The 21,350-nt window shown below is 46.3% G+C and overlaps 1 protein-coding gene across 1 annotated transcript in view; it reads left to right on the forward strand.

The window, feature by feature from the left end:
* Nucleotides 1-21,350, forward strand: part of Spred2 (sprouty related EVH1 domain containing 2) — a 103,111-nt gene that overhangs the window by 60,794 nt on the left and 20,967 nt on the right. Inside the window, exon 2 of the mRNA XM_052199228.1 lies at nt 18,510-18,687. Coding sequence (XP_052055188.1) covers nt 18,510-18,687 — 178 coding nt within the window. The remainder of the gene's footprint in view (nt 1-18,509; nt 18,688-21,350) is intronic.

A 21,350-nucleotide genomic window follows, 5' to 3' on the forward strand; every position in this document is an offset into this window, starting at 1 on the left:
ATTGTAACTTACAGGAATTTTTTAAACCATATTTTAATTGAAAAGCCAGAGCATCTGTCCGCTGTCAGCCTCCTGGTTTCTACTTTTGAGGAGCAGGATGTTGGTGAGTAATGACAAGGAGCCTGTGAAATGCGGACTCTAACCCGCCGATGACTCATCCAGTACAATGCAGTGTATTCGTCAAGGAGACTGAATCATATATGGGGGAAACTACTTCTCAGCAGCCTGCTGGTTCTCAGGTCAGCCAGAGAGGATCCATTTTTATCGGAAGCTTTATAGTAGCGATGATGCTAATGGACAGCCCTTGGACTCCGCGATGTAGAGGAAATGGCATCTCCGGGCAGGTATGTGCCTCTGTTTGCTTGGGTCGTAGTTTCTCCTTGACCTCCTCTCTGTTGAGCCTTTCCAGTGTTTGCTTGTAACATTCTTATGGGAGAAAAATTATCTCAGGAACCTGTGGTGTGTGTGTATGTCGTGTGTGTGATCACCCACATGATTGATCTTTTGTCGGAGAGTTTTTCTTCATTCATTTCCCTCTCTGAATCTCCTTAGAGGTTCACATCAAAATGGCTTTAACCCAGCATTTTACATGAATAAGTTTTAAAGATGCTGCTTAGAAACAGAAGGACACCAGACCTTCTAGGTGGGTAGCTTAGAATGTTGAAACAATGGATAAGCAGAGGGCGTAGCTGGGGGATATTATCTGGTGTTAACAGTCTAATTATGAATATCTTATGGCACCTTTTGCCCAGCCCCCAGTTCCCTTGCGTGGCTTAATGCAAGAAAGCTTTATTCCCCTCCTGAGTGGATATATTTATTTTTGCTGATCACAATTTGCTAGTACTGAATCAGGGCATTAACTTTTCCAAGGTAGAAGAAAAGGGAGTGAGGATTTGGTAGCAGCCTTTAATTAGAGCTTCCACATGACCTGGAGGATCTTTGCACATAATTGAGAGGCTGTGGCTGCCTGTCTGACCTTCTCTCTTTTCTTCACTCACTAAATTTATACAATGCCTGGCTAGTGGAGGCACATGCCTTGTTTATTTGAGTATATTAAACATTCCTATGTGTGTCGACAGACTGTTCAGTGTCTCCTCATATTTTAAGTCCTCCTTGTCCGGGACAGATGCTCTAGTTAGTTTATATCTGTGCTATGTCTGCCCTGCTGGACCGTCTCTCCGAATTGGGTCAGGACCTCTAATTCCGCTGCCCATACATTTGCCTTAGATGAAGCATTGACTACACAGTCCCCTCTCGTGTAAATCCTGCGTCACTTGGAGAAAGCATCAGACAGATCTGGAATTACCAATCTGGAGAGCAAGGCAGGCTTTGTCCCTGTTTCTGTTATCATAGAACCTATAGTAATGCCTTGTTTTTCTTTACATGTATGAATTTTAAACTGGTAAACAGATTTATTTCATTTATTGGTTTCAGCACATTCAGGGATTTTGGAAGGAGTTAGCCCAGTATGTTATGTGTGTAGATTTGTTTGTAGATTAAAGTGTGCTTTTTTTTTTCTTCTAAAGAATGGCCAGCTTGTTTTTCAAGACAAACCACCTTTAAATTTCATTAATTTTACATTCTATAAATGAAAGCCACCTGTTATGCCGTAACTTGCTAATTTTGGTCAAGAACGATAATGAGGAAGAATAGTGTTTGGAGTATGTGGGGGTCTGGCTAAGAATTCCCTGCCCACATCTGTAGTGTTTATTTTTGTGTTGCATATATGTATATATAGTACACGTTCAATAATAGCACTTGCTGATATTAAAAATATTTCAGATTCAAAATGAGAGCCTTTTTCCTTCTCATTAAGATTTTGTTTCAAGGTCAGGAAAGTTACTTTGAGCCTGTTAACTGGACTAGAATACATAGTTTTGGTAGCTTTTTTAAAAAATATAAAGGAAATGAGGTCCCCCCAGAGTTTTGGTAAAAGCCATAATCAGTTTGTGGTTCACATTATCAAAACTTCATCAAGCATAATGACTCTTGCCTATAATTTCAGGAAGCTGAAGTAGGAGGATTATTGTAAATTCCAGGCCACCCTGGACTACAGTATAAGATCTCATCTCCAAAACCATAAAAGAGGCAGGCAGACATCTGTGAGTTCATAGTCAGTTTGGTCTACATAGCAAGTTCCAGGCTACCTAGGGAGACTAAATCTCTTGGTTGGTTGGTATTTTCTATGAAAACATCCTGTTTTCCCATTCTTCGTCTTACTAGGACTAGCCCCGGTGAGGACCAGTTCTCCCAGATCTCTGAGCTTTGTACATGAGCTGTGACTACGGCTCCCAGAGGTACCGTTGATGTTGAGCACCGAGCCATCAGCCCAGGGCGACCATGGTCTTTAAGAGTTCTTTCTCTTCTGAGAGAAGAATACCAAGCTACCAGTGCTACCAAAGGTCTTGTTCTCCAGCTTAGAAGTAGTCAGTGGGTAATGATTGAACTTGCTGCCCTTGATGAGAGGCATGGGCTAGCACTTAAATTGTATGCACACTTAGACCCAGGCTCAACCTCTTTTAAGTTTGCTTGCTGAAAAAATGCTCTACCCCAAAATCCACCTGATGGTTTTGATAACCGTGTTTTCTGAACCAAGCCAAGTGGTGTAGACAAAAGATGTTCTCTCCCGCTCTGTTTTCTGGGAGGTGTCAGTCAAGGAGCACACTGTCCTAAGACAGCATAGTGTCCATGGTATCTTAGTGGAACAGACAGCTTCCCAGTTTTTGCTGGTTGGAAGACTCTCCTCCTCTTTTTAGGGTCTATTAAAGTTATATTCACACTTGCAGCTATATGCATTCAGTAACTATTTCATAAAAACAAGCTAATTTAAAATCACTATAGACCAGCTGCCAACATTTAAAAATACTCGCCATGCTTTTGAGAGTCCTGTCTCTGGGGTCTGCGGCCTGCCCCTGCCGTTCGCATGTATGAGTGTGTGCTGAGAACATGCCTGGCTTCCAGCAGAGACTTTACCTGTGCATCGCCCGTGTCGGGCTGTCACGCTTGTCTCACGTTTGGGGCACACACTTGGAGGCAATTTTTGTCATTATTCGGAAAGTGTAGGTTTCCTGTGCAGCTCAGAGAAGCCAAAGACAAGCATCCTGTGGGTTTCTCAGGGCACGAGCCTCTGGGGGTGTACATGGGTGTGGCCACCCCTCATCGAGCCACCTCGACCATTCCCTTTACCTGGCATGAGTTTGCTGGCAGGACGGTGCATTAACACCTAGATTGCCTTGTGGTTGAAGGTGGGGCAGTTACAGGAGCCATGAACGTGAGCTTCTCTGGGGTTCCTATGACTCCTTGTGGCTCATCGGAACCATAGAGAGAGCCAGTATACTTCAGAAGGAGGCTGGCACCTCAGCTCTCTCTGAAAGAGCTTTTGGCTTGGCCTGTAAGTGGAGCCTTCCTTGCTACACCTCCTGGGAGTGGTGCTGGGATTGCTGTTCTTGCTGTCTTACCGCTGTGGAAGAAATTTCAGTGAGATACTATCTTTAGATTCCAATCAAAAGGTAAATCATGCAATTGTAAAGAATGGAAACACTCTCTGTCTCTCTGCTCTTCTCCTCTCTCTCCCTCCTCCCTCCCTTCTTCCCTCCCTTCTTCCCACCCACTCCTTATTTATAAACACTGGCTTCCTCTGTTGCCTGCCTGCTGCTGCTCTGGCCCATTGGGCCCTGCTGCTGGCCTGGGGCTCGTGAATTCTGTCGGATGAGCACAGCAGCCTGTGTCACCCGGGCTGCTCAGGGAGGGTGAGGAGCAGAGTTAGTGTCTGTGGGTGGGCACGTGTTCTCATCACACAGCCAAAGAGCTGCAGTGTGCAAAATCTGGCAGGAACTTGTTCCAAAGGGGGAAAAAAAATCAAGCCAGCCCCCCTCCTTTCCCCCCCTGGCTTGAGTAATATTAAAAACACGGCTAACTCCCATGGAGGAGAAATGGAAGTGTTAGAAAACTTTTGTAATTGTTTTTAGTAATCTCCAAACCTAAGATCGGAAGAAATAAAAGGAAATAAAAAATCTTAAAAATATCTCGGGAGTCTGTGGATTGCGTTATATGTAGACTGTTAAGTGTTCATTAGGAACACTGTTGTCAAGGCTGGGAGAAGGCTCTGTGTTGAAGGCACTGCCTGCCTTTGCTGATGACCCCCGTTTGGTTTCCAGCACCCACATGGCGACATACAACCTGTAACAACAGTGGCAGGAGAAACTGTGGACACACAGTGATACGTGTGCATATATGCAGGTACTCAGACGTTCCCGTGAAAATAAACAAGCCATTTGTTTATTTGTTTATTTATTTAGAATGTTGCCTCCGAGTTTGGGGGCACACTGTTCTATTTAACTCGTCTGATTTTTTTTTTTAGATGATTTTATAAGAAAAGCCATTTTCTGTCAATAAAGCCAGTGCTTGAGAAGTTCCATTTGTGTGTGACCTGCCTTGTACGCAATAGAGCAGAGTGTAACGTCGTTGGCATTGGAAGTGGCCCCTGGAGAGGGTCCCCGTGCGCGTGCTGATGGTCACCTTTGTCAGTGGTGACGCTCCATAACGCTTTGGGAGTGTTCCTGCATGTAGCCCAGACCTTGTGAACCTAGTTCAAGTGGCTCCCTTACCTCTCAAGGCCCCCCTTCTCAGCGTGGCAGAAACCAGGGTACAGGGCCAGTGAGATGGCTCAGCAAACTTAAGGCACTAGTTGTCCCCGAGCCTGAGGACAAACTCTTCGGGTTGCCCTTTGACCTCCACATCTGCATTGTGACATGAACACACCTTCCCCATACACACAAATAAATGTTTTTTTGTTTTTGTTTTTGTTTTTGTTTTTTAACACCCTAGTACTCAGAATTTACCAGTTCAATGACTGTTTAGTGTACACCACAGTGACAGTGATTATATGTATTCTAGATCTCTAGAACACGTCACTTTGCAAAACTGAAACTCCACGCATGGTGGTTGATTGACTCTTCCTCAGCCCAGGATACCCACCATATTACTCTCTGTTCCCATGGCTTTTAGATAGCAATGTAAACAGAATGAATGGTACAATGGCTTTTTTTTTTTTTTTTAAAGGAAACAGGGTTTCTTTGTGTAGCCCTGGAACTCACTGTAGATCAGTCTGGCCTCAAACTCAAGAGTCCATCTGCCTCTGTCTCCTGAGTGCTGGGATTAAAGGCTTGCACAACCGCTTATACCCAGCTTGTTTTCCTTTTTTTTTTTTCTTATAGATTTATTTATTTATTATATGCAAATATACTGTAGCTATCTTCAGACACTCCAGAAGAGGGCGTCAGATCTCCTTACATGTGGTTGCTGGGAATTGAACTCAGGACCTCTAGAAGAGCAGTCAGGGCTCTTAACCACTGGGCCATCTCTCCAGCCTTTGTTTTCCCTTTTTTTAACTGGGTTCTTTTGCTTCGCTTTCTCAAAATTCATCCCATTGTCCACGCCATCATTTATTAAGGCTGAACAATGACCCATTGTGTGTGCTGCCACATTGTTTAACAGTCATCTCGGATGAACAAATTTAGATTACTGCCACCTGTTGGCTTACTGTGAATGCTGAAGTGAGAATGTGCTTGAAATAGTCTTTTGAGGCGGAATAGCCTTGTAATAAAGGTTGAGGTTGATTGTATTCAATCCTGTTACAGCTCATCTAAGACCTGCTCACTGGAGGAAATTGCCAGAGGCGAGGTGGTTTATTTGTGGTGCCATGGAAATTGTGACTGCCCCAGAGAATCAGGTGAAGGCCAGAAGAGATGGCTCTTGCTTTTGGCCTGAGTTTGAGGCCTGGAGCCCACATGGTAGAAAGGGAAGCGCTAACTACCGGCAGCTCTGACCTCTCTGTAAGTCCTCGCAGCCACACCCACAGGTAGATTTGAATAGCCAAATTTAATCTTTAGAAAGTGGAAGGGTAAGAAGGGGGCATTTGCGAGCTCCGCCTTGGATAGGGAGCTGGGTGTTGACCAGCCGCAGGTTAGAGACCTTTTATTCTTCTGAACTAAAGTGTTGGCCACTATGATGGCTTTATGAAGTTGACTTCTGGTCAATCTCTGTGAGTTCAAGGTTAGCCTGGTGTACATATGGGAGTCTCGGGCCAGCTCAGAATATACAGTGAGACTGCCTTTGTAAAAAAAAGATTGGAGGACTGGTGAGATAGCTCAGCGGTCATGAACACTGACTGCTCTCCCAAAGGTCCTGAGTTCAAATCCCAGCAACTACATGGTGGCTCACAACCATCCATAACGAGATCTGACGCCCTCTTCTGGTGTGTCTAAAGATAGCTACAGTGTATTTATATATAGTAATAAATCTTTTAAAAGAAATTAAACGTTGGGAATATAACTATAATGTGTTTATTTAAAAAAAAAAAAAAGAAAAAGAAAAAGACTGAAGAGATGGCTCAGTGGTTAAGAGCACTGATTTCTCTTCCGGAGGCCCTGAATTCAGTTCCCAGCAACTACATGGTGGCTCACAACCATCACTAATGGGATTTGATGCCCTCTTCTGGTATGTCTGAAGATAGTCACTACGTACTCATATACATAAATAAACCTAAAAAAGGCGGGGGTGGGGTGGGGTGCTGGATAGCTGGCTCAGTGCTTCCAGAGAACCTAGCTTTAATTCTCAGCACCCATACGGCAGCTCACAAGTGTATGTAACTCCGAGATCTGATACCGTCATACAAACTCATGCAGGCAAAACACCAGTGCAGGTTAACAAAAGAAAAAGCCCTCCCATGCTAGTTACAGCCTTTCATCAACACATGCAGCTTATTTAGTTTTTAAAAAGCGTTTTTCATGCTGTGTGTGTGTAAGAGTGTGTGTGTACGCACATGTGCGACGCAGGCACATTCTAGACAAACACCCTGCCGCTGAGCCCATCTTCAGTAGGCCTCCCTTGCCCTGGGAATTTTGTGGTTGCGCAGTAGCTCCAGGTTGAGTGTGGGAGCTGAGCCTGTGTTGCGCTCATAGTGGCTTCTGGTCTTTTTCTGTTAAATGTATTCTGTTGGAGTTTACTACTGCAAGTTTTCTGCTTCTGCAGGATGTTTCAGTAATGTGTTTGCTAAAGCCCTTGGCTACACTAAGGGGCTGTAAAACCAATTAAAAAAAAAAATCCAGAAGTTGTAAAGAGACCTCTGAAGCCCTTTGGCTCCTGCCCCCTGTCTTGCATATGAAGTGGCTGTGGCTTAGTAGAAGATTCGGAGTGTCACACCCAGTTGTGAGAAGGGGATGTGTTACCGGATAGGTCTAGCTATGCTAATAAATGCCAAAAGGAATGAGCTCTGTTCAGGAGGAACAGCCAAGAAGACCCACACCCTCCTCCAGCTGTCCTCTCTCCTTCACTTAAAATTCCTTCACAGTTGTTACCTAAGCCAGTAAATCTTAAAATCCCAACAGCACCAAGCCGGGGAGTTTTCCTGCAGTATAGAGCCCTTGTTTGTAAACAGCGTGGACAGCAGTGGTTCCCCACCCTTCCTCTGCGCGCCAGGGCGGGGGGGGGGGGGGGGGGGGGCGCGGGGCGCGTCAGTAACCTTGAACAGTCCCTCTTCTCCCTGAATGAGGAATCCTACTCAGTCTCTCCTGTTCTTTCTAGCTTAAGAGGAACTTGTAACTCTGTTGCTTAATGTCACTTCACCACATGATTGGATGACTACCTCCTAGCCAATTTCTGCTGGGGAGTAGAGATTCAGCCCCCCCCCCCCTCCATAGTAAAGGAGGTGACAGAACCCCGAACCAAGGTGAAAGAGGACAGAGTGAATCACTGGCCTTCGCCTCCGGAAAAGGACACTCTGGGTGGATCTGTCTAGAATATAAAGTGAGGCTCGTAAAAACCCTGCCTGTGGCTTGCGGGTCCTGGCTTTCCTTCCTTCCTGTGGGCTAAATTATCACCTTTTGTTTGGGAGAGATCTTAAGAAGAACTGGCCGGTAAAAGAGTTTGTAGGTTTTGAATTCGGTAAAGTAATTTCCTGACCTTTAGACCTAGGAAGAGGACAGGGTAGGGGTCAGGGAAGAAATACACCTGTGTACTGGGCGGAAGTAGTCAGGCTGTTCGGGGCGTTATTGATAAAGTACAAACCTAGATTTCACACTCCCTGGCCACCGTCTGCTGGTTTCTTGCTGACATTTCACTTCCTTTGCTTTCTCCAATAATGAGGGCAAAAGCAAAAAAAAAAAAATAGTCAAGAGAAGGAGGCAGAGAAGTCTGTGGCTGCGGGTCGGAACCCTGGGTCAGAGGTTATTAACTTTAAGTAACTTCCTTTGCTGTTTGCGTTTTAAAGAACTGGTTTTGTTTTATTTGCTGGTGTACCTAATGGGGGTGGGAACCATTCTCTGTGTCTCTGTTAACTGGCTTTGAGGTTTAAACAGGACCAGGAATATGGTTTGTGCAACAGTGAAGGGAAAACCCAAGAGCACAATTACTTTCAGGTAAAAACAGGAGAGAGTTTTCTCAGGGCGGGTCAGTTTGTCTTCAGATGGAAATCCCTTAGATCATGGTTAATTATGAACGCTGACCCTGGGCTCCCCAGAGCAGACAGACAGACAATAAAGGCAAAGTCCTGAATTTCAGTTCAGATTTGACCCTTTGACCTCCCAGGACTCTCTCCTCTCCAAGTTTTTCAAAGTAGTCACCCTGAAACTCACCCCTTTAGGGTGAGGGTTTACTTAGTTTGTAAGAATTAGATGCATTCTTTTTTTAAAACAACAACAACAACAACTTAAGCTTATTTCCAAAACTACTGATGTCAAAATTATTGTGTTTTAGTGGTTTTTTTGGACAAAAAGTCTGGGCTACCTCCAGTTGGTATTTTGAATGTTAACAAACTATTAGAATAAAATGTTTGTGTGGTTTCCCCAACATACCAGTGTTCACATTTTAAAAGGTTGTGAATAATGCTGTGGATTTAACAACGTGACGGACAGCAAAGGCATCAAGGTTTGCAGTCCTGGAGTAACTTGAAATCACAGGAGGGAGGGGTGGTGAGGAGGAAGGGGAGGATGGAGCACCGTGCTGGCTGGGAAAAAGCCTGACCTGACCTTGTCATGTACCCACCTAGAGTGGGGTGCAGAATTATTAGGTGCAAGATTCTAAAGAGAATTTCTTCTCTTTTCTTTTTCTTTTTATTTAACCTTTTATTTTTTAAAGAATTCTTGAATTCCGTTGAATTTTGATTTTTTTTTTAATGGTGATTTGCACGTGCTGTTGAATCTGATGGCTCTGCTCTTGTTGCCAGAGGGGGTCACAAGCTTAACTCCCTGGAGCCAGTGTCTCAGACTCAGCGGTGGTAATAACAGGGGTGCAGTCAGCAGCCTACAGCGGGGATGAATGTGAGGCTGTCACAGGAGGGGTGTAGGGGCCTGGGCTGTGCCCGTGGTCTCTTCTCCCTGGGGTCCCAGGGCAGACGGATGAGCTTTTCAGCTTTAAGGATGAAAGCAGAGTCTCTTCAGATTTTCCAGAAAAGAGCCTCCCTTCCCTGATGGCTGTGTGCGGCGTATTCACAAAAGCACTGGGCATTCTAAAAGAAAACAGTAGAAATCAAAAGACACCATGAAAAAAATCACCTGGGCAGGGCTGATACTCCCTGGTTAACTCACTCGGGAAAGCCACGCCGACACGGAGGGTGACCCAAGAGTATTTTATTTTAGGTCACCTGCCTTAGACAACACTTCTAACATTGCCTTTTCAGAAACACCAATGGAGGGAGGGGTACTTCCTCCAACCCTCAGAACAGGATTTCTCTGTGTAGCCCTGTCTGTCTTGGAACTCTCCGTAGACTAGGCTGACCACGGAGTATTTGCCTGCCTCTGCCTTAAGTGCTGGGATTAAAGGCATGCAGGCAGCCAGGCAGTGGTGGCGCAGGCCTGTAATCCCAGCACTCTGGGAAGCAGAGACAGGTGGATTTCTGAGTTCGAGGCCAGCCTGGTCTACAGAGTAAGTTCCAGGACTGCCAGAGCTACACAGAGAAACCCTGTCTCAGAAAAACCAAAACAAAACAAACAAACAAACAAAAAAGGCATGCAGGCCACCCCCGCCCAGTGAAGATGTAGTTTTGTACCTCAGTTTCATGTCAAATGCAATACGGAACGGTAAGAACACAACTCTGTAAGCTGCTGTGCGCTGTGAGGGAACGCAAGGCGCGAGTTCGCCCCCGGAACTGGCACTCTGACTGAGGGCTACTGGGAGCCATGAAATCAAACCGCCCATAGATCTTGTAGCTCACTAGGAGCCCGGGTTAGCGCCGACAGGGATCTGTGGTGGTCGTCTACTCCCTTCCAGGGCCTCTCTCTCTAAAGTTTCCTGGGTTCACTTCAGCTTCTGTTTCTTCCTCTGGCTTAGCTGCCTGGTTTTGGCAGCTAGGGCCCACAGCATATAGCAGCCAAGAAAAAGGAAAGACCAGACTGGCTGGTGGCACACTGCTGGTACCCCAACCTTGGGACAGCCCAGGAAGTCTCTAGGGCCAGGGCAGCAGGCCCCACACAAGAGAATGTGCTAGCATTAGCTTACACAGCATCCCTGGAGCTGTGGCTTCCCTGTGCCATGGGGGTGAAAGGTCAGATTAGAAATTTACAGCACATTGTGATAATAATGTAAAGGCTGACAGTGTGTGAGCATGCTCAGTAGACCCTGAGTGTTAAGGGGGTGGGGCTAACAGTGTGAGCATGCTCAGTAGGCCCTGCGTGTTAAGGGGTGGGTGAGTGTAAGTTTCTCATCAGAATTACCTGTCTGTAACAAAGGAGTTCGCAGCTATTTTTAGCAGTAGCTTTGTAGTAAAACTTCAATAGGAAAATAAAAGCCCCAACAGCCTAGTGATCTAACAAACTTCCACTTGCTAGCATTCATTCTGAAGAGTGATTCATAATTCAGTTTGATTACCAAATAATTCTGTTTGCTCAGATCTCAAGTGTGCCGTCTTTGATACCAGATGGGACAGAGCCCCATGAGTGTGCTAGAATATGCCGCAAGTATGGAGGCCGCTCACGCCGCGTGTGTCTGTGTCAAGGTGGACAGACTCTGACCTCACCTTCCAAGTGTAACTTGTGAACACTGTGTCTGGGTCATTGGTTCAAGGCCATAGTGGAATTTCATTAAATGTTTTCTGTGGTTTAGATTCATAGATTCTTGGCCAATTCAGAGCAAAAGGTGAAACTCTGCACCCCAGAGGGGCTAGGACTCCTACAGGGTAAACATGACCCCTTGGCCTACCTGCTGGGTGAAAGTTAAGAGTTCTTGGCATTTTAGATACCATTTTATATTTGGGGGCTCCATTTCTGAAAACCTACCCTGTACGATTAAATGAAAAAGATACTGAAGATAGAAGCTGTCCGCTCTGTGTGGCACAGTTTCCCGGAGTGGGCTGGAGACTTAGGGATGGACTCGCGAAGTGGGCCAGGGGCCTGCTTCTTCTCAGAATGGCTCTGTGCCTCGGCACTGAGTTCCAGCTGAAAGACTGGCCTGTTCTGTACACAGACCTTTCGCTCCCAGATACTGGGGAGGGGCAGTTTCATAGGTGGCTCTCGAGTTCCCTTCTGTGGTTGGCCTCACTGATCAGAAGTATCTCCAGGCAGGCCTTTTTCTGAAGTGATTTTCGCCCACTCTTCAGCTTCCCTTAGCAACATCAGGGACACAGTTTCTCCTACTAAGCAAAGGGTTAGTGTTGAGAAAGGAACCCAAATGCTTCACATCAGCCTCGGAGAGGAGAGTTGACTGACTGCCCTCCCAGACAGCCCTCTGCCAGAAATGGCGGCTTTGTAACTAAATCTTCTATCCAACAGGAGGTTTTTCTTAAAACTGTTTTTCCATAATGAGCTACTAACCAGACATGTAGTAACCACTTAAGTAATGAGTCTAGAGACCTTATTTCCTATGCATTTAAGCGTGCAGAGCAAATGTTCTCTCCCTTGGATGCTCATACGGAGCAGAAGACCCTATAACTACCACTCAGAAAACCACGTGGATAACTTGTCTAGCTTGTCAAGTTCAGAATATATGATTTATTTTAAATCAGGGCTTGTCATCGTTTATGGCATTTTAAGTAATTGACACTTCAGAGGAACATTCGAAAGAGCGTCAGGAGTGGACTGTGACTAGCAGCACCTTTGGCTTCTCGGCATATGTGACTTCACCACAGAATCTCGACTGATTTTACAGAGTTCACTAGGCATGGAACATAAGCACACACCTATATGGGCAGTTGGGTGAGATCCCTATGCCTTTATAAACCTGTAGGCCCCAGGAGGCCTAGGGTACGGGGCGGGGGGAGTGTGATTGAAATAAAGTAAGTGTGCCCAGCTCCAGGGGAAGCTAGGTTTTTGGCTCAGGAAGCATCTGGGAATTGGGCCAGAGGGGCTGGGACCTGAATAATCCTGAATAATTCCTCTCTGGGTCTGGTGGAATCGTGTAGGGCCTGAAGGAAGTGAACCCTGTATATAGCATAATAGAGAGATAAAGAAGCCACGTGATGTGATAAGGGCTGGCCTGCCCCGGGGTGTGCTGGGAAGGATTTATGGTGGTATGAAATTGGCTCAATCCCAGAAGGGAGGCGGGAGAGGCGGAGGGTCACAGATGGCAGACGGAACCCTTTCCTCTGCAGGTGTGCGGGCAGCGCCATCCATCCTGGGTTTTATGACCCTGTCTGCTGCTGAGGCTAGACTCAGATGCTATCCTCACAGGTGCCTGGCAGCCGGCAAAGCCTTCACTCTGCACACTTATTCTTCAGTGGGCAGGGGTGCTGTGGTTTAGAGACACACCTTTGTGATTAAAGTCAGCCTTCCAGTGAAAACAAGCCACCTTGGCTTTGACAAGTGGCTTCATTGCTGCCTTACTGCAGGGTGGACTCTGCCTTCCTTACGGAAAGAAAATGAAAATCACAAGGAAGTGTCCTCGGCAGCAAAGGAGCCCGGCCAGGAGCACAGGTCCTCCACGGGACCGAGAATGTGTAGTTCATCGTGGCTTCCTTTGTTTACTTCTGTAATGTGGCCAAGTAAAATGTCATAGCAGGCCGGACGGTGGTGGCGCACACCTGTAATCCCAGCACTCGGGAGTCGGAGGCAGCCAGCCGGATTTCTGAGTTTGAGACCATCCTGGTCTACAGAGTGAGTTCCAGGACAGCTAGGGCTACACAGAGAAACCCTGCCTCGAAAAAAAAAACCAAAAAAAAAAAAAAAAGTCACAGCAATTTTGAAATTGCTTTCTGTGCAATCACATCTTCATGTGTAACCTGTGACCCTTCTTTCAGGTTACCTATTAATGGAAAGGAAGTCCCAGCATTCTGACCCTGCCATAGTCACCTGCCGCCTTTTCATTTTGAGTTGTTGTGGGACAAATTAGTCAGCATGTTAGGACCAGAAAGGGCTTTTCCTTATAGAAAGCACATTTAAATGGAAAGGTCCCCAGTCCAGCCAGTTTGGCTTAAGTGGTCATCACCTAATGTCATAGGAAATGACATTGGCTGTTTGGGTCTAGCTCACGTTCAGTTGATTTGGGGGCCACATCCAAAGTTTGCCAGTTTGGGGAGCTTTTTTTTTCCGGGGAGGGGGACAGTAAGTAGTAGCGTGATTTGAAATGTTTTTGGTTTTGGTTTTGGTTGTTGTGTTGTTTTTGAATTTGTTCTTTTTTTTTGAGACACGATTTCTCTGTATAGTCCTGGCTGTCCTGGAACTTACTCTGTAGACCAGGTTGGCCTCGAACTCAGAAATCTGCCTGCCTCTGCCTCCAGAGTGCTGGGATTACAGGCATGCTGCACCACCACCTGGCTGATTTGAAATGTTTTAAGAGACACCTGTACCAGGGGGGGGGGGGTGGAAAGGAGGGAAGGAGGGAGGGAGGGAGAGAGAGAGAGAGAGAGAGAGAGAGAGAGAGAGATTGAGAGATTGAGAGATTGAGAGATTGAGAGATTGTAATTTGTAAGTGGACCTGGCCTGTCCTTTGCCTTCCTGCTATGCAGCCATGAATAAACCCCACACCACTGTTTTAATTAGTTTTACAAAGCAGGGAAGGAGAAAGGACAGGGAGTTTTCCCTCTGTACTGTTTGATTTCGAGCAGCTATTTGACTGCAGAGTCCTGCTTAGGCAGTGTGTGGAGTGGGCCACAGATAGGAAGTGCTTGTCTCCTGGCATTACAGCTGAGTACCCAGACATCATACATGCCCATGTCTGGTTTTAAGCAGTAACCCACCCCCACCCCCCACCACCCCTACCACCCCACCCCCGTGAAGGAAGGCACTTGTTAGGAGTAATCAAGTTGGGAGGCTAGAAGAAAGCACACAGTCAGCCCCTGGGAACAAGGGGCTGGGGCACTTTCTTTTTTTAATCTCTAATAAATTTATACTTATGTGGCACACTTGATGTAGCTCTCTACCCTTCTCATGTCTACTTTATCCCCTCAGATGAAGGAGGCACAGCTGAAACTTGAGAAAGTAAAATGTGAGCTTTAGCTGTGGTATGAAGAGCCTCAGTTCCTACCTCGGTCATTGCCTGTGGCGTTGAGCTCATAATGCCCTCGTGGAATGTTTGACAAAGTATAGTATATACCAGAAAATTCTAAATCCTGGGGATTCTTATTGTTTCTGGAACTGGTGTCATATGGAGAGAAAATGTGGGGTTCTCCAGAATGGCGCACATATATATATATATATACACACACACTAAACCCATGGCACCCAGTAGGTTTTATCAGTGTTGTTGTACATTGCGCCTAGTACGTTCACTGTTGCTATCACTACTACATTTATTTGGGGGCGTGTGTCATGGCACATGTGTGGAGGGCAGGACATCTTAAGGGAATCGGCTCTCTCCTTCATCACATGGGTCCTGGAGATGATTGGTTGTCCGGCTGGCTTGGTGACACGTGCCTCTCCCTGCTGAGCCATCTCTATACCCGGTGTTCTCAATCCTCTTTAGGTTGTCAAAGACCAGGCTCATTAAATCTCGAGGTGAGCATAGAATAGAGGTGCGGGTGTGATCTGTGCCGTCTACACGCACTGCTTCATGGATAGCTGTGACACTTCATTCCGGCCACCTATTCATGGGAAGGAAGGCCCAGCTTGTTAGAACTGAAAACTCATGCCTGTGACCCCAGCCATCTGTGAGGGTCCCAGCCACTGGTACTCTGTGCAGCTGGACTACTTGGGAAGGCTTGAGTTTCTGTGTGATGTGATGCCTCATTACCTTTAGGCTGGAGAATCACAAGTTGGAGACCAGCCTTGGCAACCTAGTAAGACCTTGTCTTAAAACAAAACAATACAAAGAACTGGCTGAGAGGTGGCTCAGAGGGTAAACTTGCCCCCAAGCCTGACCTGAGTTTTGATCCCTAGGACCCACGTGGTGGAAGGAGAGACCCAATTCCCACAAATTGTCCTCTGACCTTCACACATGCAGTGTGGCACCCACATAAATAAATGTAGTTAAACACGAAATTTACATATAATTATAAAAAGGGGGCGCTAGCTCAGTACCCGAGCCGTGGCCTGGAATGTACAAGTGCTTTACAGTCAGTTCCCACCCCTACAAAAACCTGTGTCTCAGTTAAGCTATTGCGGTTTGTAAGCAAGTGAGTATTGATACAGAGACTTTGTTAGCTTCAATTTCTAAAAGCCTATTCATATTACAGTTTCAGTCCATTGACCCTACAACCTATCAGTGGGCTAGATCCCATCGTAGGTCCTGTCATGATGAACCGAAGTGGCCGACTGAGGGGCCTACTGAGTCTTCTTATCCTGGGCAAGTAGGTTCCAAGGCCAGCAGCGTGAGGCTGGGGACAGGTGCCACTTAGAGAAGATGTCACGAAAGAGCTCTCTCCTGGAGTGGTGTGCAGGGGCCCGAGAGAAACAGAGTGCCTGATTGCTGGGTACTGAGAACAGTGAGAAATGAGAGAAGGAGAAATGGCAGCGGCAAGGCCCTGGAACTGGGCATGGAGGGCCACCCAGGAAGCCATCGGGATGGGAGTGGCATTCAGGAGGCAAGATTTGGGCTACTAGGATACAGGAAGCAATCTGACCAACCTCTTCGTTTTTGGGGAGATTGGACAGACACGAGCAGAAGATGCCATTTGTGGTACCAGTATAGTAGCCTCAAGACAAGGTAGGGTCAGCATAGAAACCATAGGGTAATAAAAGGGGTGCCACAGAAGAGAGAACCGCTGAAGTGTGGGAAGGCCCTGGAAGGGAGAGTTTCATCTGACATATGTTGCTGGAGATGGCAACAAAGACATGTCGCCATCCAGTGTGGTCATTGGCCTGGACCTCGGTAGGTAGCAGGCTAGCTGGAAAGGTGAAGGTTGGTGTTGTTGCCTGAGGTGGAGGGATGGGGCATGCCAGTGTGGGCCCAGCCAGTGTGACAGGAAGGTGTGATGGGGGGCTGGGAGGTGAGATGGGCAGGGGCGGGTCTCAACCAACCTTGGTCTTCTCAATGAAACCAAAGCACATGCATCACCTCGGAGGCTGGAGACAGGAGACTGGCTGAAGTCATCGGGGCTTAGAATAAGTCCTGTGGCCATGGTGCTGAAAGCGGCAGTGGCCTGTGGAGAGGGGGAAAGCAGGCGGGAAGAGCGTGAGCAGGAGACTCCTGGTCCTAGAAGAAGGAAGGAGCGAGAGTCTGATTAGAGTGGATGTTTACCGCTGTGTGTGAATGACACTGTGTGTGAATGACGGCACACACCAGAACTGAGGGGGCTATGGAGGCAAGAAACCGAACGAGCCTCGTCTATGAAGTAAGATCGAGACCAGCCTAAGTATCATGAGACTCTCTAAAAGAAGGGGAGGAAATGAGGCTTGGAGGTAGTGCCTATACTGGTGATAAGCTCTGGGGTTGACCTGGTGCCCTGGGCACGGAAAGCTGTGGTGAGTGCAAGGACATCAGATGAGTCCCAGAACCCAAAGACACCACATGCTGAGGTGTCAGTAAACTCTGCAGGGGCATTGGTAATGTAAATAGGATACCCGCACAGTTTCACCTGACTGGTAAAGCTTAGTAACACACACCTGTAATATCACCACTCAGAGACTGAAGCAGAAGAGTTTGAAGCCAGGCTAGGCTACGGGGCAAGACCTTGACTCCACAATAAAAGAAGGAACTAAGAAAGCAGGTATCCTGCTCCAGGGGTCCATCGCAGATCAGGGCGAGACGGTTTGCCTGAGAGGGTGGCCACAGGGCGCCTTCCACTGAGTTGAGGTGAAGAAAGCACACAGGGCTTTTGTGGAGGACAAGATATTGCCTGAGTGTGGGAAAGCAGTGACGTCACAGTAGCGGATCACAGAAAGTCTGGGTGATGATGGGGACAGAACATCGTCTCTCAAACTGTGGCGTCTGTCCCTGAGAGCTGAGGTTGGGAAACACTAAAGGTTGTTCCCCATTCTTGCTTTTTTCAACTCTTGCATATAGTGCCTGACATACAGAAGATGGGGGGGAAATAATTACATGCAAAGAAGGAGAACATTGGGCTGGAGAGATGGCTCAGCGGTTAAGAGCACCGACTGCTATTCCAAAGGTCCTGAGATCAATTTCCAGCAACCACAGGGTGGCTTGCAACCATCTGTCATGGGATCAGATGCCCTCTTCTGGTGTGTCTGAAAACAGCTACAGTGTACTCGTATACATAAAATAAATAAATATTTTTAAAAAGCGAGAATGTAACTAATTTTATCTTAAACCAACAAAGAATGAAAGGACACTAATGTTGGTCTTTGGGGAGGGGAAAGGGGTTTTTGGCAATGGCACAGTAGAGCTTAGGACAGAAATCATACATTTAGCCTGGGATGGGGAGACATAAGCGAAGGCCGCAGGTGCATAGGTTGAACTGAAGCCTTTTCCCACCCGTGTAAGTGGTGTGTGGGGACTCGTGATTTAGAAGTGGATTTTGTTTGCTATATAGGATTCTTAGCTTCATAAAATGTTAACACTTGGTTACTTATTGTAAACCAGGTTTAAAAGATTTAAGTTGTAACATCCTTTTAAGTAATGGGCTTGACTTTCCAACTCTGATGTCAAGTTCTAGAGATTAACTTATTTGTTCAGTTAATACTTAACACCTAGAAGCTGGAGAGTATTATGCCTGTGTGTATCTTCAAAGACTTTCAAGTAGGGCTGGAGAGATGGCTCAGTGGGTAAGAGCACTGACTGCTCTTCCTAAGGTCCTAAGTTCAAATCCTGGCAACCACATGGTGGCTCACAACTATCAGTAATGAGATCTGACGCCCTCTTCTGGAGTGTCTGAAGACAGTTACAGATATACATATAATATTTACATATAATAAGTACTTACAAGATTTACATATAATAAATAAATAAATCTTAAAAAAAAGAAACAAGACTCACAAGCGAAACATGTATATTTTTAAAGATGGACTTGTATATTGTATTACATGTTTTTCCTAAATGTCAAGGCAGGCTCCCATTCCAGGCTGTTGTCAGGCCTATTTCTGCAGACAAGCCAAGAGACGTGTTAGCTGGTGCCTGTCTTGCCCTGGGAACCACGTTCTGCAGCTACTAGACCGTTGTCATGCCCTTTCTTGTTGTCGTTCTAGTGACAGCTATATCGTGCGTGTCAAGGCTGTGGTTATGACCAGAGATGACTCCAGCGGAGGATGGCTCCCACAGGAAGGAGGCGGGATCAGTCGTGTCGGGGTCTGTAAGGTCATGCACCCTGAAGGCAACGGACGAAGCGGCTTTCTCATCCATGGCGAACGGCAGAAAGACAAACTGGTAATGACGAGCACACATCGCGGGGGTTAAAATAGCAACAGCTAGTTCTATACACGAACTCCAGCCCACTTCCCTTTCCAGTGCAGTCGCTTGACCGCGCACCATACAGAGTGCGTGTGGATGAGGGCATTTGACCATCTTGCTTGCAATCTGTGATTAATCAGGGCTATAACAGGTATTTAAAGCAAAAGTATGTTCTTTATTTTTACAAGTCATATAATGACAAGCTGTAGAGTCAGGGTTTTCCTTGTGAGATTTAGGTGATAGAAGAAAACCTGTGAGAGAGTATTACCTAACCCTGATTCCTTCTAAATAAAAAGATACCAGAGCTGGGGCTGGGGAGATGGCTCAGAGAATCAGAGGGTTCCGTGTGCAAACATGAAGAACTGAGTTGGATCCCGGTACCCACATAAAAACATGGTGGTTGTGGCATTTTAACCCCAGGCACTGTGGTAGACAGGAGCATCGCCGGGAGTTAGCGACCCAGCCTTAGCTCCAGGTTCAACAAGACACTCCGAGGAATGAGATGAAGGGTGATAGAGCAGGGTACCTGGTGTTCCCCTGTGGTCTCCACTCACAAAAGCACACATACGTGACACAAACACATACTACTTTCTTGTCATAAGCAACTAGTGAAATGTCTCTGGTAAGGAAATAGAAAAATAGCAGCAGGATGCTTCCATAAGTAATTGTTCGTGCTTATAGACAAATGCATGCGGAAGTGATTCCTACACCAAGGGTGGCTTCCTTAGTCTTTAAAGGAACTTGGATGGCCAGTTACATAGGTTTCTGATGGAGAGGAAGGCAGACCATCCAAGTCCAGTTTATTATTCTTGGGGGGAGGGGCGGTGCCAGAGCTCAAACCTAAGATTTCATGCATGCTAAGCATGCACTTGAACCCTGAACTGCACCCCCAGTCCAAGTTAGCCTAGCTCCCCTTCTTGCTTACTCTCTAGCTTGGGATTGAACCCAGGGCCTTCCCGTGCTAGGCAAGCACTTTTTCTGTAGAGTGCTGTGTGTTCGAAGTCCTAAGCCTCCTTGAGATTGATTACTCCAAACACAGTTACTTTCCCCTGTCTTTGGAAGTATATAACAGAAATCTGCAGTGACTGACAATGTGATTGATGATGTCGGATCTCCCAGAGGAAATGCAGATGGCTCCACACCGCGTTGCTGTTACATTTGAGAAACTGGAATGTGTAGATACATCTTTATTTACTAGCCACTTCTTAGGATTGAAGATTACCAAACAGATAAGGGGGAACAGTTTATAAATATCGAGAATCGAGTAACTGAAATTGCTTCATGCTTGGTTTGTTTCTCAGTACAGGCAGTGTGACCATACTATAAAGAAAATGACGTGGCCAGTAATTGTGGTGCACACCTTTAAATCCAGCTCATGGGGAGCTGGGGCAGGTAGATCTCTTAAGTTCAAGGCCAGCCCAGCCTGATTGGCACATACATATTACTCACACATGAACACACACACACACACAAGTGTTTGTTCTTTTCATTATGAATGAATTATCTGTCAGTGTCCCTTGAATATTTTTCTGCTGTTACTTTACTCTTGGTTTGTGTGGTGGGTTTTTTTTATTTGTTTGGATGGTTGTTTGGTTTTTTTGGGTTTAGTTTTTTCGAGACAGGGTTTCTCTGTTTAGCCCTAGCTGTCCTGGAACTCACTCTGTAAACCAGGCTGGCCTCGAACTCAGAAGTCCGCCTGGCACTGCCTCCCGGAGTGCTGGGATTACAGGCGTGCACCACCACCGCCCGGCTGTGTGTAGTGTTATAAGGGTATTCATCTTTACAGCATTTACAGCTAATATGTTTTAATAATTTGTCTCTTGACTTTAGTGCTTTCACTGGTATTCTGCAGAATTCTGTAGAAATTGCTTCTCTTGCATCCTCCGTTGTAGTCTGAGTTATCAGGTTATCTTTACATGAAGAGTTCTGTATCCTTATAGTCATTTTCCTGTTATTCCTCTAGCTTGTTGTAGAAAATGTCATCTTAGAATAGTCCCAGCCGGGCGGTGGTGGCGCACGCCTGTAATCCCAGCACTCTGGGAGGCAGAGGCAGGCAGATTTCTGAGTTCGGGGCCAGCCTACAGAGTGAGTTCCAGGACAGCCAGGGCTAAACAGAGAAACCCTGTCTCAAAAAAACCAAAAATCCCAGAAAAAAAAATCCAAGGAAATAAAAAAGATTAGTCCCCATTTCTGGCTTTTTTGTTTTGTTTTGTTTTTTCAAGACAGGGTTTCTCTGTGTAGCCCTGGCTGCCTTGGAACTCACTTTGTAGACCAGGCTGGCCTCGAACTCAGAAATTCGCCTTCCTCTGCCTCCCAAGTGCTGGGATCAAAAGCGTGTACCACCACAGCCTGGCCATTTCTGGCTTTTTGAGATAGTCTCTCCTGTATCTCAAACTAGCTTTATAGCCAAGGATGACCTTGAACTCCTAACTCCTCCTGACTGCTCCTCCAAAATTCTGGGATTACAGACATGTACCACAACGCCCAGTGTTCTAAAACAGCCTTTGAGACTGTCTAACCCAGCCTCTTCCTTTTAAAACTGCATTTATGAACTTGTGACTTCCCGTTGAGTAAATGCAAATCTCCTGTTTTATCCAAAGAGCTGACATGAAAAATGTCGGTTATATTCATGGAGAGAG

This window comes from Apodemus sylvaticus, chromosome 11, assembly GCF_947179515.1.
Source record: "Apodemus sylvaticus chromosome 11, mApoSyl1.1, whole genome shotgun sequence".
Classification (NCBI taxonomy): domain Eukaryota; kingdom Metazoa; phylum Chordata; class Mammalia; order Rodentia; family Muridae; genus Apodemus; species Apodemus sylvaticus.